At 46.8% G+C, this 19,595-nt stretch overlaps 2 protein-coding genes across 3 annotated transcripts in view; both read left to right on the forward strand.

Moving 5' to 3' along the window:
* The first annotated feature begins 312 nt into the window (after positions 1–312).
* Mfsd5 (major facilitator superfamily domain containing 5) lies at positions 313–2,617 on the forward strand. 2 transcript variants are annotated; one of them, XM_031356783.1, is made up of 2 exons: positions 313–499; positions 1,046–2,617. In XM_031356783.1, exon 2 carries the CDS (start codon positions 1,064–1,066, stop codon positions 2,414–2,416), a length of 1,353 nt encoding a protein of 450 aa, XP_031212643.1. In that variant the 5' UTR covers positions 313–499; positions 1,046–1,063; the 3' UTR covers positions 2,417–2,617. The 2 variants fall into 2 exon arrangements, with proteins under 2 accessions (XP_031212643.1, XP_031212648.1); XM_031356788.1 differs by lacking the exon at positions 313–499 and adding an exon at positions 544–713.
* Positions 2,618–13,048: 10,431 nt separating this feature from the next.
* The window catches only part of Espl1 (extra spindle pole bodies like 1, separase), a 28,643-nt gene continuing 22,096 nt past the window's right edge, over positions 13,049–19,595 (forward strand). Inside the window, exons 1-5 of the mRNA XM_031356798.1 lie at positions 13,049–13,239; positions 13,567–13,656; positions 14,562–15,596; positions 15,761–15,865; positions 16,171–16,282. Coding sequence (XP_031212658.1) covers positions 13,576–13,656; positions 14,562–15,596; positions 15,761–15,865; positions 16,171–16,282 — 1,333 coding nt within the window. The 5' untranslated portion in view covers positions 13,049–13,239; positions 13,567–13,575. The remainder of the gene's footprint in view (positions 13,240–13,566; positions 13,657–14,561; positions 15,597–15,760; positions 15,866–16,170; positions 16,283–19,595) is intronic.

Raw genomic sequence — 19,595 nt, forward strand, 5'->3', positions numbered from 1 at the left:
CTGACTGCTGGCCTGGAGGTCAGGGGAGGTCCAAACCCCCAAACTAAGCAGCTCAGTTTAGGGCAGCGGAGTTCATTAGCAGGCGGTAGCCGCTGGCTCGGAGGGACTGTCGGCACCTCTCCGAGATACCGCTAGGAGAAGAGAAAACACGCTTCCATTCCGGACGACCCCGCGAGTGCTGGCCAGTTGGAGGATCCGACGGCACCCGGCGGACCAGGCGCCGGCGAGAGCAGCCCGCCGCTCCAGCACCGCCAGCCCCACCGGCTCTTCCGCTCCAGGGCGGGGCACGGCGAGAGGCGGGGCTTCGGCGCTGCGCCCCCGTCACGTGACAGGGCTATCATGGCGGCGGCCACGAGCCAGCCCGGCTCCCGGAAGCAGGCTGTGAGGGGCGGGCGCGCTGCTGGAACCCGAGCGGAGCCGGAGCCAGTGCGGGGAGGGCGGCCCGGCGGCGGCCTGGAGCCGGACGTGTCCGGAGCGTCCCCGCAGACCGGGGCAGCAGGTGAGATGGGGCCGGGCGAGGCGCGAGCGGGTGAGGGGACGCTCGGCTGAGGCTAGGGGGCGCAGGGGGGTCACCCGTGACCCAGAGTCCGGGAACCTGCGATGCGCGCGCGTGACCGCGAAGCATTGGAGAGGCCGGCGCGGACGGAAGGGATGCTCGGGAATAGACGTGGAGACACTGAGCTCCAAAACTGGCTTATCGGCGAGGACGGGAGGTACAAGAAACCTGCAGAACCTATCATGGAGAAGGGCAGTAGCCCCTTTTGAACCTGCGGGACCGGGATTACTGAAAGGAGTCCCCCTTGCTATACCAGGCAAGGGTGGAGCGAGTGCCTCTGGCCTCTCCCCACGGTCACCCTCCCCTGCCCCACAGAGTCCTAGGAGACAACCACTCCTCCCACCCACCCAACTGGTCCCTCCAGTCTCAGCTCTGGGGGAGAGAAATTGACAGTGCAGTTGGGTGGAGTTGCCATCTGCTTAGACACCCAACCCCTTGACTGTGCTACCTTGATTATGGATATGACTATGACCACCGCTCTCTCCCCAGGTCGTCCGGGGGCCCATCATGCTGGTGACTGCCTATTTGTCTTTTGTGGGCCTCCTGGCCTCCTGCCTGGGTCTGGAGCTGTCAAGATGCAGAGCCAGGCCCCCTGGAAGAGCTTGTAGCAACCCCTCTTTCCTTCAGTTTCAAGTAGACTTCTATCAAGTCTACTTTCTGGCCCTAGCAGCGGACTGGCTCCAAGCCCCCTACTTGTATAAACTCTATCAGCATTACCACTTCCTGGAGGGTCAGATTGCTATCCTCTACGTATGTGGCCTTGCCTCCACGGTCCTCTTTGGCCTAGTGGCCTCCTCCCTTGTGGACTGGCTGGGTCGTAAGAAGTCCTGTGTCCTTTTCTCCCTCACTTACTCCCTATGCTGCATAACCAAGCTCTCTCAAGACTACTTTGTGCTGCTGGTGGGCCGAGCACTTGGTGGGCTGTCCACAGCTCTCCTCTTCTCAGCCTTTGAGGCCTGGTACATCCACGAGCACGTGGAGAGGCATGACTTTCCTTCGGAGTGGATCCCAGCCACCTTTTCGAGAGCTGCCTTCTGGAACCACGTGCTGGCTGTGGCAGCTGGTGTGGCAGCTGAGGCTGTGGCTAGTTGGCTGGGGCTGGGGCCTGTAGCACCATTTGTGGCTGCCATCCCTCTCCTGGCTCTGGCTGGGGCCTTGGCCCTTCGAAACTGGGGAGAGAATTACGACCGTCAGCGTGCCTTCTCCAGGACCTGTGCTGGAGGCCTGCGCTGCCTCCTATCTGACCGTCGGGTGTTGCTGCTGGGTGTCATACAAGCCCTGTTTGAGAGTGTCGTCTTCATCTTTGTCTTCCTCTGGACACCTGTGCTGGACCCACATGGGGCCCCACTGGGCATTGTGTTCTCCAGCTTCATGGCTGCCAGCCTTCTGGGTTCTTCTCTGTACCGCATCGCTACCTCCAAGAGGTACCATCTTCAACCCATGCACCTGCTTTCCTTGGCTGTCCTCATTGTCGTCTTCTCTCTCTTCATGTTGACTTTCTCCACCAGCCCAGGCCAAGAAAATCCTGTGGAGTCTTTCATCGCCTTTTTACTTATTGAGTTGGCCTGTGGGCTCTACTTTCCCAGCATGAGCTTCCTTCGAAGGAAGGTGATCCCAGAGACGGAGCAGGCTGGTGTTCTCAATTGGTTCCGAGTGCCCCTGCATTTACTGGCCTGCCTGGGCCTCCTCGTCCTCCACGACAGCGATCGGAAGACGGGCACCAGGAATATGTTCAGCATCTGCTCTGCCGTCATGGTGACAACTCTGCTGGCAGTGGCAGGACTCTTCACTGTGGTGAGACACGACGCTGAGTTGCGGGTGCCCTCGCCCACAGGGGAGCCCTACGCCCCTGAGCTTTGATTCTCCAGGACAAGGGGTGTGAGATGGGCTCTGGAACCCCACCTACCCACCCGGGACTCACGTTGTGACTCTGTCCTGCAGCCCCTCTTGCCAGTGCTTTGTATTGGGAAGGACATGGGGGTGACAGACTGGAAAGGTGCCAAAAGCTGACTGTGTACTTCCCTTTCTCCTTGCTGTGTAAAAATAAACACTTTTAATGGATTTTACTTGCTTGGCCTCTCCTGTACCCTCCTCAGTTTCTGGTGAGGGGGCAACTGGAGATTTTCGAGGTACAGGTGGGGTTCTAATGTCTTCAAGTCAAATGTCTCTAGCCAAACAGCTGTGAAATGCCTGTCAACAGAACTGAGTGGAAGGATTCAGAGGCTCCTGAGTCCTTATTCTCGACTAGGACAGGTACCCTCTCCAGTGGTCGAGCAAAATCCTCAGTCTATGTGCAGGGGAAAGATGGACTTTTGGAGTTGGGGTTATAGTCAGGACACTTGCTCAACTCATTACATGTGCTGAGATCTGAACTCTGGTCTTCATATTATGTAGTAAGTGCTTTTAACCGCTGAACCATCTCTCTACCTCAAAAAGGGAAAATGATCTTTAGAGCATGTGTCCAGTGCCCAATATACTAGGCCTTTGGTTTGGGCTGCCCCAGTGACTACCCCATTGTGGTAAACAAAGCCTTTCCTCTAGGCTTGCTGTTCTGAACGTGCATGCTCCTCCGCTTTCTGCCTTTGTGACTCAAATGCCCCACTTGTCCAGGGCCATCTGGACATACTAGGTCCTTAGTCCCTTCAAGAAACATAAGCAAAGGGCTGCCAAGAAGAGAGTGGTAAAGGGTGAGGGACTGAGAGGTCTTGTCTGTACCTGATTGTTCCCCACCCAGCCTAGGTGAAGGCTAGCAAGTCATCAGGGCAGGAAATTGTACCAGTGGGAACACCAGTTTTGTGAGCCCCTCCCTGCCTCGCCTCTGATTGTATCTGTCTTTCCTCCTCCCAACAGAACCTGGGCTTCTCAAGGGAACCAGAGCCTGCTTTAAGAAGGATTGGGGTGAAGGACAGTGGCATAAGGGTGTGTCCTGGAATGTGCTTGAAATGGGCATGGGGGGGCCCACCTGTTCTGGAAGGAATTAACTACCTTTCCTTCGGTCTCAGAAGAATTCAGGGTGTTCCAGATCCTCTAAGTACCAGCCTGTGTGGAGAGACTGGGGGAGGAGTTTCTGCACCAGGGTACTGGGGAAATGGAACACAGTCTCAAGTGTGCACTCAGTAGAAGGCAGTGTCTCCCCACCCAGGCTGTGGAAGTTGAGGATAAGTACAAAAACAGGTATCATTTTCCTCCTCCATCATCTCAAGGCTAAACAAAACAAAGTCTGTTGCAATAATTTAACTTCCTTTTTCTAGTTTTATGTATTTTATTTATTTCTTAGTTATCTGTAGACAGTCTGTCTTTTCCGATTGTGTAATCTCTTGAGAGCAGGAGACTCATTCTCTTGAGCCTCACCAAACGTATACTACAAGCTGATGCCTAGTGCACACTTGGAGTAGAAACAGCCTACCTCCCATCTACCTAGTCAGGAATCACCAGGCAGGAGCCTATGAGAGTAGATGGGAATCTAGAGCCTAGGTAATGATTTGGCTTTGTTGTTGTTATTGTGAGTTTTTGGGGTTTTTTTTTTTTTTTAGAGATTTATGTATTTATTTTATGTGTATGAGTACACTGTAGCTGTACAGATGGTTGTGAGTCATTGTGTGGTTGCTGGGAGTTGAACTCAGGACCTCTGCTCGATCTGACCCAAAGATTTATTTATTATTATATGTAAGTACACTGTAGCTGTCTTCAGACACACCAGAGGAGGGCGTCATTACAAATGATTGTGAGCCACCATGTGGTTGCTGGGATTTGAACTCAGGACCTTCCCGCTGAGCCATCTCTTCAGCCCATAATTTTTTTTTTTTTTTTTTTTTGGTTTTTCAAGACAGGGTTTTTCTGTGTGGTTCTGGCTGTCCTGGAACTCACTCTGTAGACCATGCTGGCCTCGAACTCAGAAATCCACCTGCCTCTGTCTCCCAAGTGCTGGGATTAAAGGTGTGCACAACCACTGCCCGGCTCCTAGTTTCTGTTTTTAAGACAGGGTCTCACTATGTAGTTTTGGCTGGCTTACAACTGACTTTGTAGACCAGCCTGGCCATGAAGTCTCAGAGGCTGCCTCCCTTGCCTGCTGGAATTATAGATGTCTGTGCCTAGCTAGTGACTTGTTTTACAGATGACAGTATTTACCACTGGAGCTATGATGGGGATGGGGCTCATATTTTTAAATGATAAGGAAATAGGGTAGAAGGGAAACTTAGGACGTTTCCTTAATTTTGTCCCTGATGAGCTTGTGTCAAAGGGTCAGGTAAGAGTAGGGTGTAATCTTCCTGTTAGATTCTGTCAGGAGCTCTGGAAGGAAGTTTAAGATCCCTATGACTGTAAGCTTTTCTTTTTTTTTTTAAGGCTGAAAGGGAAATATATGTAAAGGTTGTTATTTGGCTTAAAATCATGTAGCAAATGAATGGTAAACAGACAAAACCTACCTCTTGCTGCCAGACTGTGACCCTTCTCTGACACATGGTGTTTATGCCCTATGGTTTCTCACACTTGTGGTTTAGTCTCTAGCCTTGCTGCTCTGTCCCAGGAGATAGCCCAGGGTGAGAGCATTTAGGCTCTGCATCTGATGGCTCAAATGAGATGCTGACTCCTCCGCACACACGCACTGTATTGAGCCTGTACAGCATGCTAAATGATCCTTTGCATAGTAGTTCATGCTTGTGTTCCTAGCACTTGGGAGGCTGAGCTGTACAATCTAGATTACAAAGTCATTCTAAGCTGCATAGCAACTTGGGAACCCAGCCTGGGCAACACAGCATGACCCTTACTTAAATAAATAAGTAAATTAATTAACTGCTTAATTAATTAATAAGCAAGCAAGCTGAGGTGAAGGAGCATAAGTCTGAAATCCCCAACACTCAGGAAGTATGGGTAGGAGGATCAGCTCAAGGCCATCTTTACCTATGAAGCAAGTTGAAGGCCAGTCAGGTCTACACGAGATTCTCTCTCAAAAACAAACAAAACAAGCTGGGCAGTGGTAGTGTATGTTTTTAATACCAGCACTTGGGAAGCAGAGTCAGAAAGATCTCTTAAGTTCAAGTCTAGCCTGGTCTACAGAGTGAGTTCCAGGACAGCCAGGGGTACACAGAGTAACGCCGTCTTGAGACAGAGACAGAGACTGAGAATGAATAGCATCCAGACTCAGCTGCCTGGTTCAAATCTGGTTCCTCCACTCTCCACCTCAGTTTCCTTATCTGTGAAATGGGAAGGACATCACAGTTGTTTCTACCCTATAGGGCTCTTGGGAAGATTAAGTGTTACTGTACTTAAGTCCTCGAAATAGAGCCAGGCAGTGGTGGTGCACACCTTTAATCCCAGCACTTGGGAGGCAGAGGCAGGTGGATTTCTAAGTTCGAGGCCAGCCTGGTCTACGGAGGGAGTTCCAGGACAGCCTAAGGCTATACGGAGAAACCATCTCGAACCACCGCCTCCCCCCACACACACACAAAAAAAAAAGAAAGAAAAGAAAAACTCATAATAGTACTTGGCCCACATTTTAAGTACTGCATAAGTGTTTGATTTATCTTTTTCGATTCGGGAGACTGAACCCAGGGCTTCACACACCCTGAACAAGTGCTCTGCTACTGAACTGCAACCCCAGGCTCAGCTGTTTGTTTTTACATCTTAGTTCTTGCCTCTCCTAACACAGCTGAGTTTATCAGGCTTCGGGATGAGAGGGATTGGATGGGGGATGGGGAGTGTAAGAGAAGCAGAGCTTTTCAGCACATCCCAAGGGCTGGGGGATTCCCAGCAGTGTTTACATTCCTGGTTCTAGCCCAGATGGAAGAAGCAGGCTATCCAACTGACCTTCTGCTTTGGGTGTGTGTGTGCAGATGAACTGTCAGTATATTCCACTTGAACTCCTTTCCTCTTCTTCAAGTGGGAAGGTCAGTTTGGGGTCAGCCTTGGTACAGACCACAATCTTCCCTCAAGAGCTCCTGATCTTTTCCATCCATTTAGGCACAATACTTCTCTGGCTTTTAAATGGTCCTGGGGAGAGAAGAGAAGCCTCCACAGAACCTAATGGACTCGGGGTGGGAGTGAGGAAGTACTGGTCCAAAGGCCCGGCTGGCAGTCTTCTTGGAGAGAGGGTGTGCATTCCATTCCCTAATCCAATCTTTCCTTCCCTCCCATCTCTCTTCCTTCTCTTTTTCTCTATTCTGTCGTTGTTTGGGGCTGGGTCTCACTTTATAGACCAGAATGGTCTTGAACTTACACAGTTCCACCTGTGTCTGCCTACTAAGTGCTAGAACTAAAGGTGTTGGACATTTGCCATTAATCCCAGCACTTGGGAGGCAGAAGCAATAGATCTCTGGGTTTGAAGCCAGCCTGGTCTACAGAGTGAGTTCCAGGACAGCCAGGGCTACACAGAGAAACCCTGTCTCAAAAACCAACCAAACAAATAACAGAAAGTGTGCTTCATCATGACAGGCGTACATCCTAGGTAGCCAAGGATGATCTTAACCTCTTTAAAAACTGGCTTATTATATTTTATTTACTTGTGTGCATGTGACGTGTGTGTGGCAGGGCAGGGCTGCCATAGCATGAGTGTGAGAAGGTCAGAGGACAGCTTGCAAGAGACAGACTGTTCTTTCTTTCCATCATGAGGGTCACAGAATTAAACCTCAGGTCATCAGTTTGGCAGCATGTACGTCTCTACCCAAGGAGCAATCTTTCTGACTTGACCTTACAGTCCTGATCCTCCTGCTTCAGCCTTCCAAGTACTAAAACTACAAGTGTGTACTGGATTTAGCATTTTGGGTTTTTGTTTGTTTTGAAACAAGGTTTTTCTATATAGCCCTGGCTACTCACTCTATAGACTAGGCTGGCCTGGAACTCAGACATCTGCCTGCCTTTGCCTCCCCAGTGCTGGGAAGAAAGTTATGTGGTGCTTTTCAGTTTCGATCTCATTCTATTTCTATAGCCCAGGATATCTTGAAACAGTCTGTAGCCCAGGATGGCTTCAAATGTGATCCTCCGGCCTCAGCCTCCTGAGTAATAGGATTACAGATTTCACCATTGCATCCTTCTCCCTGTCTTCTGTACCCTCTGTGTAGTGCCCAGGACAGAGCTCATGGTCCTGACTGCTCATATGAGTCAAGTGAGGAGTCTGCCAATGAGCACTAAACAGGCTTTATTATTGCCTGTTACCATGTTTCTATAGAAACACAGAATAAAAATACTAAATGGCCCAGAGTTTCATTCTGGGGGTCAGATCTACTGTTATAAGAACATGCCTTAGCTCTGCTGGGTGGTGAAGGCGCATGCATTTAACCCCAACACTCTAGAGGCAAAGTTGGGTAGAACTTTTGAGTCTCAGGCCAGACTGGTCTACTCGAAGAGTGAGAACCTGGACAGCCAGGGGTATAGAGAGAAACATTTTTCTTTTTTAAATATTTATTTATTGTTATATGTAAGTACACTGTAGCTGTCTTTAGACACAGCAGAAGACAGTGTCAGGTCTCATTACGGATGGTTATGAGTCACCATGTGGTTTCTGGGATTTGAACTCAGGACCTTTGGAAGAGCAATCAGTGCTCTTAACCTCTGAGCCATCTCTCCAGCCCCGAGAAATATTTTCTTTCTTTCTTTTTTTTTAATATTATTTATTTATTTATTTAATTTATTTATTATACATAAGTACACTGTAGCTGTCTTCAGACACCCCAGAAGAGGGGGTCCGATCTCATTATGGATGGTTGTGAGCCACCATGTGGTTGCTGGGATTTGAACTCAGGTCCTTCAGAAGAGCAGTCAGTGCTCTTAACCTCTGAGTCATCTCTCCAGCCCTGAGAAATATTTTCTTTAAAGACTTTTTTTAAAAGAATTATTTATTTATTTAATGTATAAGAATACTGTTGGGGCTGGGCAGTGGTGCCACACGCCTTTAATCCCAGCACTTGGGAGGCAGAGGCAGGTGGATTTCTGAGTTCGAGGCCAGCCTGGTCTACAGAGTGAGTTCCAGGACTCCACTACCCAGCTCAGGGCTCAATTTCTAGCACCTACATGATGGCTAACAACTAGAGTTGAACTGTCTTCAACTCTAGTTCCAAGGGATCCAATACTCTCACACAGACATTCATACAGGCAAAATACCAATGCACATAAAAATAAATAAATATTTTAAAATGTATTTTAAATTGTTTTAGTTTTTTTTTTTTAAGTATTTATTTAATGTATGAGTTGCTCTATCTGTATGTACACCTGCTTGCCAGAAGATGGCAGCAGATCCCAGTATAGATCTTCAGGAGCCACCATATGGTCACAGGCAATGGAATCTCTGGAAAAGCAGATGATGCTCTTAACCACTGAGCCATCTCTCCAGTCCTATTAATTTTATTTTTAATGTGTATTGAGTATTTTGCCTGAAGATATGTAACGTACCACATGTACATCTGGTGCACAAGTAGGTCAATTGAGGTCATCAAATCTCTTGCAGAAAGAGTTACACTTGTGAGCTGCCATGTGGGTAATAGGAACTGAATTTAGGTCCACGAGAAGAGAAGCAAGTGCTCACAACTGCTGAGCCATCTCTCCAGCCCCATTACTATTATTTTATTGTTATATTATTTTCCCCTTTCCCTTAACGTTTATTATTTTTTAAGATAAGGTGTTACTATATACCACAGGCTGGCTAGAACTCACTTTGTAGACCAGGCTGGCCTTAAACTCAGAAGTCTGTTTGCCTCTGCTTCTCAAGTGCTGGGATTAAGTTTGTGTGCCACCATAGCTGGAAGTTAATTAATTAACTAGTTAATTGATATGGAATCTCATTGTATGTCCCTGACTGTCCTAGAACTTGCTTGGTAGACCAGGCTGGCCTTGAACTCTGAGTTTCTGCCTCCTGAGTTGAGTGTTGGACCCTACAATATTTTAAAGAAAAACTGGAACCAAAAAAAAAAACCCAAAAAGCTATACAGAGAAACCCTGTCTTTTTGTTGTTTTGTTTTGTTTTTGTTTGTTTGTTTTGTTTTCGAAACAGGGTTTCTCTGTATAGCCCTGGCTATCCTGGAACTCACTCTGTAGACCAGGCTGGCCTTGAACTCAGAAATCCACCTGCCTCTGCCTCCCAAGTGCTGGAATCAAAGGCGTGCGCCACCACTGCCCTACTTTTTTTTTTTTTTTTTTTTTTTGGTTTTTCAAGACAGGTTTTCTCAGCTGGGCGGTGGTGGCCCATGCCTTTAATCCCAGCACTTGGGAGGCAGAGGCAGGTGGATTTCTGAGTTCGAGGCCAACCTGGTTTACAGAGCTACACGGAGAAACCCTGTCTCAAAAAAACAAAAAAACAAAAAAACAAAAAAACAAAAAAAAAGAAAAGAAAAGGATTATTGGATTATACTGGACTGGACTGGAAAGAGAGGTCAGTGGTCAAGAACACACACTGCTCTTCCAGAACACCTAAGTCCAGTCTCCAGTACTCATGCACAGAGGCTTGTCCCCCTGTCTGTCACTCCATTTCCAGGCAAAGTGGCTTATACACCTGGATTCATATACACATACAGATCATATTACTCATGCTTTTCTGCTGGGTGTGTTTGTGTTTGTGCTGCTGGAGATTGAATTCCCAGTCTTTTATAGGCTAAGCAAGTGCTTAGCCACATCCCAGCCTCGACATGATTGTTGAAAATAACATTTATTTTATGATCACTGATTGTGTTTTAACTGTATATGCATGTATGTGTGTATTGTTAGAGTCCAGGAGTTGTCCCACAAACTACAAGAACATTGATCTCAGTCAAACAGGCATAGTTTATTGAATACACACCCCAAGACTGATCAATCAGGGCCATAGCTCAGACTCGGGAGCAGAAAGCAAGGATGAACTCTGTCCAGGGTCAGTTTCTATAGGTAAAAAACTATAAGGAGCTCATAAGCAGATACAGTGGGGGTTGCATGGTGGTTGGCCTTCTTCCAAGTTTCTTCAGTACTTTAGACATAAAAGTTTAAGCTGCCCTATCTTGCTTTGCCCTGAATGAGGGCTACAGCTGGGGAATTTCCAGTCATCATCATTATCATCATCATCATCATCATCATCATCATCATCATCATCATCATCATCTCATCAGAACATGTCTGGGTACATGGCCAGCTCGATCCTGTTGGATCAGCTTATTCTTCTGTCAAAGACTGGCAGGCCATAGAACAAAATGACAACAGCTTTGCTAGCCAGGCAGGCCTCAACATGTATGAGGGTGTCAGATTCCCCCTGGAGTTATAGTTGTGAACTGCCACCTGTGTGCTGGGAATTGAACCCTGGTCTCTGGAGGAGCAGCCAGCATTAACTGCTGAGTCATCTGTCCAGCCCCCACATGCCTTTTTAAAAAGATTGGATCTCATGTAGCCTCGGCTGGCTTTTAATTCACTGTATAATAAGGATGACCTTGAACTTCTTTCTGATCCTTCTGCCTCTGCCTCCCAAGTGCTGGGGTTGTAGACATGTGCCAGTATTTCCAGTTGTATGTGGTGGCGGTGCTGAGATTTGTACTCTTTAAATTCCAGCACTAGAGAGGCAGAGGCAGATAGATCTCTGTGAGTTCCAGGATAGTCAGGGCTATGTAAAAAAATCTCTGTCAAAAAATCCACTCCCCCAAAACAACAACAACAACAAAAAAAACCACAAAAAAGTAAATCCAAGGATTCATTAAAAACATTATGTTGGGGGCTGGTGAGATGGCTCAGTGGTTAAGAGCACTGACTGTTCTCCTGTAGGTCATGAGTTCAAATCCCAGCAATCACATGGTGGCTCATAACCATCAGTAAAGAGAAACAAATATAAACAAAAGACAAAAAAATTATGTTGGAAAATTTAAGTATAGCTTAGTAGTAGAGGGTTTGCCTACCATGAGCAATGCTTTAGGTTTAACCCCATAGCCCTGCAAATAATTAAATACATAAATTCTGTAATTTAAAAGTGTGGTGCTCCAGACCTGTAATCACAGTACTCAGGAGGCAGAGACAGGAGCATCAGGAGTTTAAGCTTAGCCTCAGTTATGTAGTGAGTTCTAGGATGGCCTAGGTACAAAACAAAACAAAACAAAGAAATCTATATATCTTAGTGAGAGTTTTTATTGCTGTAACAAAACACCATGACCCAAAAGCAAGCTGGGGAGGAAAAGGTTTATTCAGCTTATACTTCTAGATCTTCGTCCATCACTGAGGGAAGTCAGAACAAGAACTCAAGCAGGAATGGAACTGGAGGCAGGAACTGATGCAGAGACCATTGGGGAGTGCTGCTTACTGGCTTGCTCCACATGGCTTGCTCAGTGTGCTTTCTTATAGAACCCAGGGCCACTAGACCAGGGATGACACTACCCCTTATAGGCTGGGCCCTCCCCCACTGATTACTTATTGAGAAAATGCCTTACAGCTGGACCTCATGGAGGCATTTCCTCAACTGTGGCTTCTTCTTCTCTGATGGCTCTAGCTTGCGTCAAGTTGACGAACAAAACCAGCCAGTACACTGTGTGTGGGTCTTATCCCTAAGACATTACGTGTGTGTATACATATATATGTACACATATATATACACATATATGTGTATATGTGTTTACATATATGTATATATGTACATATATGTATACACACACACACACACATATATATTCATGTTTAAACCAACTGTAATAGGATCTGATGGCATTTTCTGGTGTGTCTAAGACAGCGTACTCATATAAAACAAACAAACAAATCATTTTTTAAAAAGCTTCCACGTTGATGGAGGAGCATCAGTTACCCAGTAGAGTTCATTGGAGAAAGAAAACTAGCTGAAGACCTGTTTTGAACTGAATTTTTTGGTGGAGTTGAATGATCCCGTGTGTTTGCAGTGATGGCTAGAACATACCAGTAAAGACTGAATGGTCACAATGAATTCTTCCCTTTAGTCTTCACTCAACCCTTGATTCTCTATAGCCTTTCTCATACAGCCTATGTAAGATGTAGGCTGGAATCCACACTTGGGAGGGAGAAAAACCTAGGAGAATCTGGAGGCCATCCTGGTACTCTTTTCAGTGTCCCTCTCTACAAAGTCAGAGTTTTAAAGAATCCCAAAGACCCAGTGTGGTGGCATACACCTTCAACCCCAGCATTCCCAAGGCAGAGACAGGTGGATCTCTCTCAGAGGCCAGTCTGGTCAATAGTGCAAGTTCCAGGGCAGCCAGGATCACATAGTTAAGAAGCAGTCTCAAAAAACCAAAAAAACCAAAAAATCCATCTAAGGCTATTACACCTTTTCCTCCATAGTAACAAAAAGCAAGCCATGTGAGTTTCTTAGTATTTTAATTCTCTTGAAATTTAAAATCCTGCCTGAGCTCAGGGGATAAAGGCAAGAAAAATGTAGAGATTGACCACATGATTGCGAAGTGACTGTAATTGAGTGTAGTTGAAGAACTAGCCCATACCCCAGAGTCCTTCCGGTCCAGAATTGTACCCGCCCCTCCAGGAACACGTGACAGGCAGCGCGGCGGGTAAACTACAACTCCCAGAGTGCCACGCGGCCAGCCTGCGTTACGTTTTCTCGCTGATTGGCCACTGGGGATATTTGAAAGGAGGTGCTGGCGCGGAAAACGAAGCGTCCCCACACAGCGTTTGGTGGACCTCCGGCTGGAAGGTAGTGCTAGACCAGTGAGAAACGGCGGCTTCGAGGGAAGTAAGGCGCAGAGGGTCTGGTGGCGTGCGCTTAAGCCGCGGTAAGTGATATTCCCATTGCTGACCTGGGAGAAACGCGGAGGCTCGGCGGCCCCCGAAAGGGCGTGGTTGGCGCCCAGGACCCTGTGGAGACCCCTGGGGTGGCCTGGTGGGACACGGAAGACAAGGGGCGTCCTGGAGGAAGGAACAGTGCACTTGTCAGTTTATAACGGGAATGTCCAGGCATGTTCGGTCCCTCCCTCCCATAGGATTTCTGGTGGGATTCTTTCATCCTTTGAATCCTCCTACAACCTTCAATCCCTTCTTTCCTCCAGTTATTTCCATTACAACCCATCGAAGGCTTCAACAAACCATTTTCTTTTATCTAGACTTTTGCCATGAGGAACTTCAAAGGAGTCAACTTCGCCACTCTGCTCGGCTGCAAGGAGGAGACCCAGGAGCTGTTGCTTGACTTGAAGGTGGGGACCTTTCTGGCTCAGGACACACCTAGTTTCTGAGATTATCTGTCTTTTTCCCTTTCCTTTTTATTTATTGTTTTTATTTTTATTTAAAAATTTTTTTCCATACTGGGGATTGAACTCAGGATCTCATGCATTCAGGAAAATACTTCATCACGGAGCTATATCTCTATATGTTTTCACTTTTGCTGGGCAGTGGTGGCACATGCCTTTAATCCCAGCACTTGGGAGGCAGAGGCAGGCAGATTTCTGAGTTCGAGGCCAGCCTGGTCTACAGAGTGAGTTCTGGGACAGCCAGGTTTACACAGAGAAACCCTGTCTTGAAAAATCAAAAAAAAGAAAAGGAAAACAATATATCATTTATGTCTTCATATATTGTATATAAGCATATATAATATATAGTATATAAAATATAAGCTGTATATTACCTAAATATTATATATATGTTTAAAGTTTTTTGAGATGGGGTCTCTCTATGTAGCCCCTGGTTGGACTTAAACGTATATACCAGCATGCTTGGCCTGTTCTCACTTTTTTTTTTCCCCTCAAGACAGGGTTTCTCTGTGTAGCTCTGGCTGTCCCGGAACTCACTCTGTAGACCAGGCTGGCCTTGAATTCAGAAATCTGACTGCCTCTGCCTCCCAAGTGCTGGGATTGAAGGCGTGTGCCACCAGTACCCAGCTTGTTCTCACTTTTTTATTTTGAGACAGTGCTTACTAAATGGCCCCAGCTGGCCTTGAACTCACTGAAGCCCAGGAAGCTCTTGAACTTCTATCTTTTTGCCTTCACACTGGCATGTGCCACCAAGCCTGGCTCGCGTTTTGCCTTAACTTGGAGAGAGATACATGAGAACCCTTTTTTTCCCTACCTCTTTTCTTCTCATGCGGCTTAATTCTTTCTCCTAGGAGTTTCTATCCAGATCCCGAACCGATGCTGAGAGAAGACAAGTGTGTGATACTATCCTGAGGGCTTGTACCCAGCAGCTGACTACCAAGCTCGATTGCCCTGGTCACCTGAGGAGTATTGTGGACCTGGCAGAGCTAGCCTGTGATGGCTATTTGTTGTCCACCCCGCAGCGCCCTCTCCTCTACCTGGAACGCATTCTTTTCATCTTACTTCGTAATGGTTTGACTCAGGGAAGCCCGAGTACTGTGCTGAGCCTTGCACAGCCTCTCCATGCCTGCTTGTTACAGAACTCTCGAGAGGCTGCCCCTCAGGACTACGAGGCTGTGACCTGGGGCAGCTTTTCTCTGCTTTGGAAGGGAGCGGAGGCGCTGTCAGAGCGGCGAGCTGCGTTCTCAACTCGGCTGAACGCTTTGAGTTTCTTAGTGCTCTTGGAGGATGATAGTGTTCCTTGTGAGGTTCCTCAGTTTGCTTCTCCAACAGCCTGTCGAGTAGTAGTTGCCTGTCAGCTGTTTGATGCTACTGGACAAGGTCTAGATGAAGCCGATGCTGACTTCCTATATGACATGCTTTCTAGGCATGTGATCAGAGTCTTAGTAGGTGAGGGTAGTAGCTCTCCTGGTCCTCTCTCTCCTCAGAGGGCTCTTTGCCTCTTGGAACTCACCCTGGAATACTGTCGTCGGCTGTGCTGGAACCACCACCACCACAAGGCTACCAAAGCAGTGGAGAAGGCCCGTGATCACCTCGAGAATAGCAGTATAGCTCCCAGCCTCCAGTTATGCCAGATGGGGGTTGAACTGCTGGAAGCTGCAAAAGAAAGACCGTGGGCAGTGGCCCAGCTCCTGATGAAGGCAGCGGCTATTCTGAACAACAGTATGGAGGTGCCATCGCCCCCGCTCCGGGCATTGTATGACAGCTGCCAGTTCTTCCTTTCAGGCCTGGAGAGAGGCATCAAGAAGCACTGTGGGCTTGATGCCATATTGAGCCTCTTTGCTTTTTTGAGGGGATACCGCTCCCTTGTCCGACACCTGAGAGAAGTGAGTTAAGGACCTACAGGAGGGTGGGGAGTGGCTCTAAAATAACTGAAAGTTCTAGATCCTTGATAAGCTGTTCTCTAGGCTGCCGGGATTCAAGGCAGTACTTAGCACAAAGTTCACCACCTCCAGGTTTCAGACCAGCCTCCCTTTTCTTCCTCCTTCAGGCCTCCAAAGCATCCCCCAAGCAGCAGCAATGCTTGCTCCAGATGCACTTCCAGAGTTTCCACCTCTTCGCTGGGATTGTGTATGACTTTGCCCAAGGCTGTCAGGTACCATCTGGGAGTCAGGAAATAGGGACAGTCTGAGGTTGCTCCTTAGAAGAGTGTTGGGGTAGCTGGATATTGGTAGTGGTGCAGACCTTTAATCCCAGCACTTGGAGAGGCTGAGGCAGGCAGATCTTTGTGTTTAAGGCCAGCCTCTACAAAGTGAGTTCCAGGACAGTCTACACAGAGAAAACCCTGTGTTGAAAAAAAAAAAACAAAGAAAAGGCTTTGGTTTTGGGCGTGGGATGAGGTGGAAGTCCCGGTAGACCTTGCATGACTCTTTTAACCCTTCAACCTTCTTGTTCTTTCAGGTAGCTGAGCTTGCCCAGCTAGTAGATGGTTGCAGATCTACTGCTGTCTGGATGTTGGAGGCCTTAGAAGGCTTGTCCGGTGGAGAGCTGGCTGACTACCTAAGCATGACTGGTTAGTGCCTTGGGGCTCAGCTGCACTGCTCTAGGGGACGCCTACCACTTGTTGACTGGCTAGGAGGACACATGTGCATTTGTCACCGCTGAGTGCCAAAGGATTAAGGAGGCAGGGACAGACATGTAAGGATCTAGTTAAAGCACGAGAGACAATTCTTTTTTTCTTATTATATTTTGAGGTTTGATTTGGTAATTGTTTTATAAAAAAAGTATTTGTACATGATATATAATATTACAGACTTTATTTTTCTTAGTTTCCTTTTTTTTTTTAAAGATTTATTTATTGTTATATGTAAGTACACTATAGCTGTTCTCAGACACACCAGAAGAGGGCGTCAGATCTCATTATGGGTGGTTGTGAGCCACCATGTGGTTGCTGGGATTTGAACTCAGGACCTTTGGAAGAGCAGTCGGTGTTCTTACCTGCTGAGCCATCTCACCAGCCCCTTAGTTTTCTTTTATAGCCAGAGTCACACTGTGTAGCACAAACTGGGCTCAAACATATAGCAGTCCTTCTGTCTCAGTTTCCCAAGTCTAGGATCACAAGTTATGTTTTACCTTTTTTGAAAAATTTTTTGAGACTGGGTCTTTCTATATAGCTCTGGCTGTTCTGGAACTCACTATAGACCAAGCCCTTGAGCCCATACGTACACCACCAAACCTGACTACAACTGTCAATTTTGAGGAATTGGATTAAGTGGAGGATGTTGCCTAGTGGTTAGAGTACTTGTTTTTTTTTTGTTTGTTTGTTTGTTTTGTTTTTTTAAGATTTATTTATTTATTATATGTAAGTACATTGTAGCTGTCTTCAGACACCCCAGAAGAGGAATGATTGTGAGCTGCCATGTGGTTGTTGGGATTTGAACTCAGGACCTTTGGAAGAGCAGTCAGTGCTCTTAACCGCTAAGCCATCTCTCCAGATGTAGAGCTATAGTTTATTTAGCCTTAGAACTGCCTCCTCCCCTCCACCTCCACAAATTACTTACTAAAATTTATTCATTCAATAAAACTGCCAAGCAATGTAGATATAATTCTGCCCACTGGAAACTTCATCCTAGTTTGGGGGAAACGTAACTGAATAAATGAATTACTAACATATTAAAAGGTGAGAGGGCTGGAGAGGCGGCTTAACAGTTAAGAGCACTTGTTCTTGCAAAGGACCTGGGTTCAATTCCCAGTACCCATATGGCAGCTCACAACCATCTGTAAATCCAGTTCCAGTCTAGGGGATCTCCTCACTCTTCTAACCTCCATGGGTACCTGCACACACATGTACACATACATGTAGGTAAAACATTCATATATATAAACATAGAATCAATCTTAAAAAAAAAAAAAAAAGATAACTGGGCCTGGTGACTCACCCCTGCTCCTAACTCCAGGGAACCTGAGGGAGGAGTGCCAAGTGTTCAGTGTTGGCCTGGGATACAGAGTGAGACCTGATTTCAGAGATCAAAAGTGGGGACAAAAGGAGGTGTCTCAGCCAGTGAAAGCATTGCTGCCAAGGCTGGTGACCTGAGTTTGACCCCTGGAATCCACATGACAGAAAGTGAGCCAATTCCTTCAGGTTATCCTCTGACCTTCACACATGCACTGTGACAAATGAGCACACAAAATAAATACAATTTTGATAAAAAGTAAAGAAAAAATGGGAGGCAAGGAGTCTAATAGAATCAGAAAGGGAGGCCCCAGGGCTAGAGAAATGGCCCAGTGGTTAAGAGCCTTGACTATTCTTTGAGAGGATCCATGTGGTGGCTTAGAACTATCTGTAACTCCAGTTCTAAGGGACTCAATGTCTCTAGGCACCACACACACACATAAAATAATACATAAACAAATACAAAACATATAATATATAAACAAATACAAAAATACATAAAATAATAAATAAACCAGCCTGGTATCATGGTGCACGCCTTTAATCCCAGCTCTTGGGAAACTGAGGCAGGTGGATCTCTGAGTTCAAGGCTAGCCTGGAGTATAGAGTTCCAGGATAGCCAGGGCTACACAGAAAAACTTTGTTCTGAAAAACAAGCAGAGGGGCTGGCGAGATGGCTCAGTGGTTAAGAGTACTGACTGCTCTTCCAGAGGTCCTGTGTTCAAATCCCAGCAACCACAACTATCTGTAATGAGATCTGACTCATTGCCCTCTTCTGGTATGTCTGAGTGAGCAGGATCCACTGGAGCGAGCAGAGGTCCTAAAAATTAAATTCCCAACAAGCAGTTAAAGGCTCACAACCATCTGTACAGCTACAGTGTATATAGTGTAATCAGATAAATTTTAAATAAACAAACAGCCAGTTGTGGTAGTACACACCTTTAACTCCAGCACTTGGGAACCAGAGGTGGAGGTGGGGTTATCAGCTGAGTTTGAGGCCAGTCTGATCTACACAGTGAGTTCCAGAGAGCCAGGCCTTCTTTTTTGTTTGTTTGTTTGTTTTTTTGTTTGTTTTGCGAGACAGGGTTTCTCTGTGTAGCCCGGCTGTCCTGGAGTTCATTCTGTAGACCTGGCCGGCCTCGAACTCCGAAATCCGCCTGCCTCTGCCTCCCAAGCACTGGGATTAAAGGCGTGCGCCACCACTGCCAGGCAAGCCAGGCCTTTTTATACAGAGAAACCCTGTCTCAAAAAATCAGAAAAAAAAGTTTACTTTTTTTTAAAAAAAATTTATTTTATTTTATGTGCATTGGTTCTTTGTCTGCATGTATGTCTGTGTAAAGGTGTGAGATCTTGGACTTATAGACAGGTGTGAACTGTCAAGTGTGTGTTGGGAATATGGACCCACATTCTCTGGAAGAGCAGTCAGTGCTTATTAACTGCTGAGCCATCTCTCCGGCCCAAATAAATGTGTGTGTGTGTGTGTGTGTGTGTGTGTTTTCTTTTGGTTTTTCGAGACAGGGTTTCTCTGTATAGCCCTGGCTATCCTGGAACTCACTCTGTAGACCAGGCTGGCCTCGAATTTAGAAATCCACCTGCCTCTGCCTCCCAAGTGCTAGGATTAAAGGCATGAGCCACCACTGCCTGGCATGGGTTTTTTTTTTTGTTTTTGTTTTTTAAATGAAAGAGTCCAGGAGTGACAAGGAGTCTGAGTACCACTGAATTAGGTGTTCAGGATCTGCTTCATCTCCTGATGATGCCCAGGAGAGAACATCTGTGTAGGCACAGTGAGGAACCAGTGCCAACCGGTGCTGAGTGTTGGGGGTTGGAGAGAGTTTGATGTTCACAGTTACAGGAAGATAGTGTGGCACCAGTGGCGTGAGGGAAGGAGAAGGAGGAGGCAAGATAGGTCAGTGTCAAGAGGCTGCTGGTGTGA

The sequence above is a fragment of the Mastomys coucha genome, unplaced genomic scaffold, assembly GCF_008632895.1.
Source record: "Mastomys coucha isolate ucsf_1 unplaced genomic scaffold, UCSF_Mcou_1 pScaffold11, whole genome shotgun sequence".
NCBI classification, from domain to species: Eukaryota; Metazoa; Chordata; class Mammalia; order Rodentia; family Muridae; genus Mastomys; species Mastomys coucha.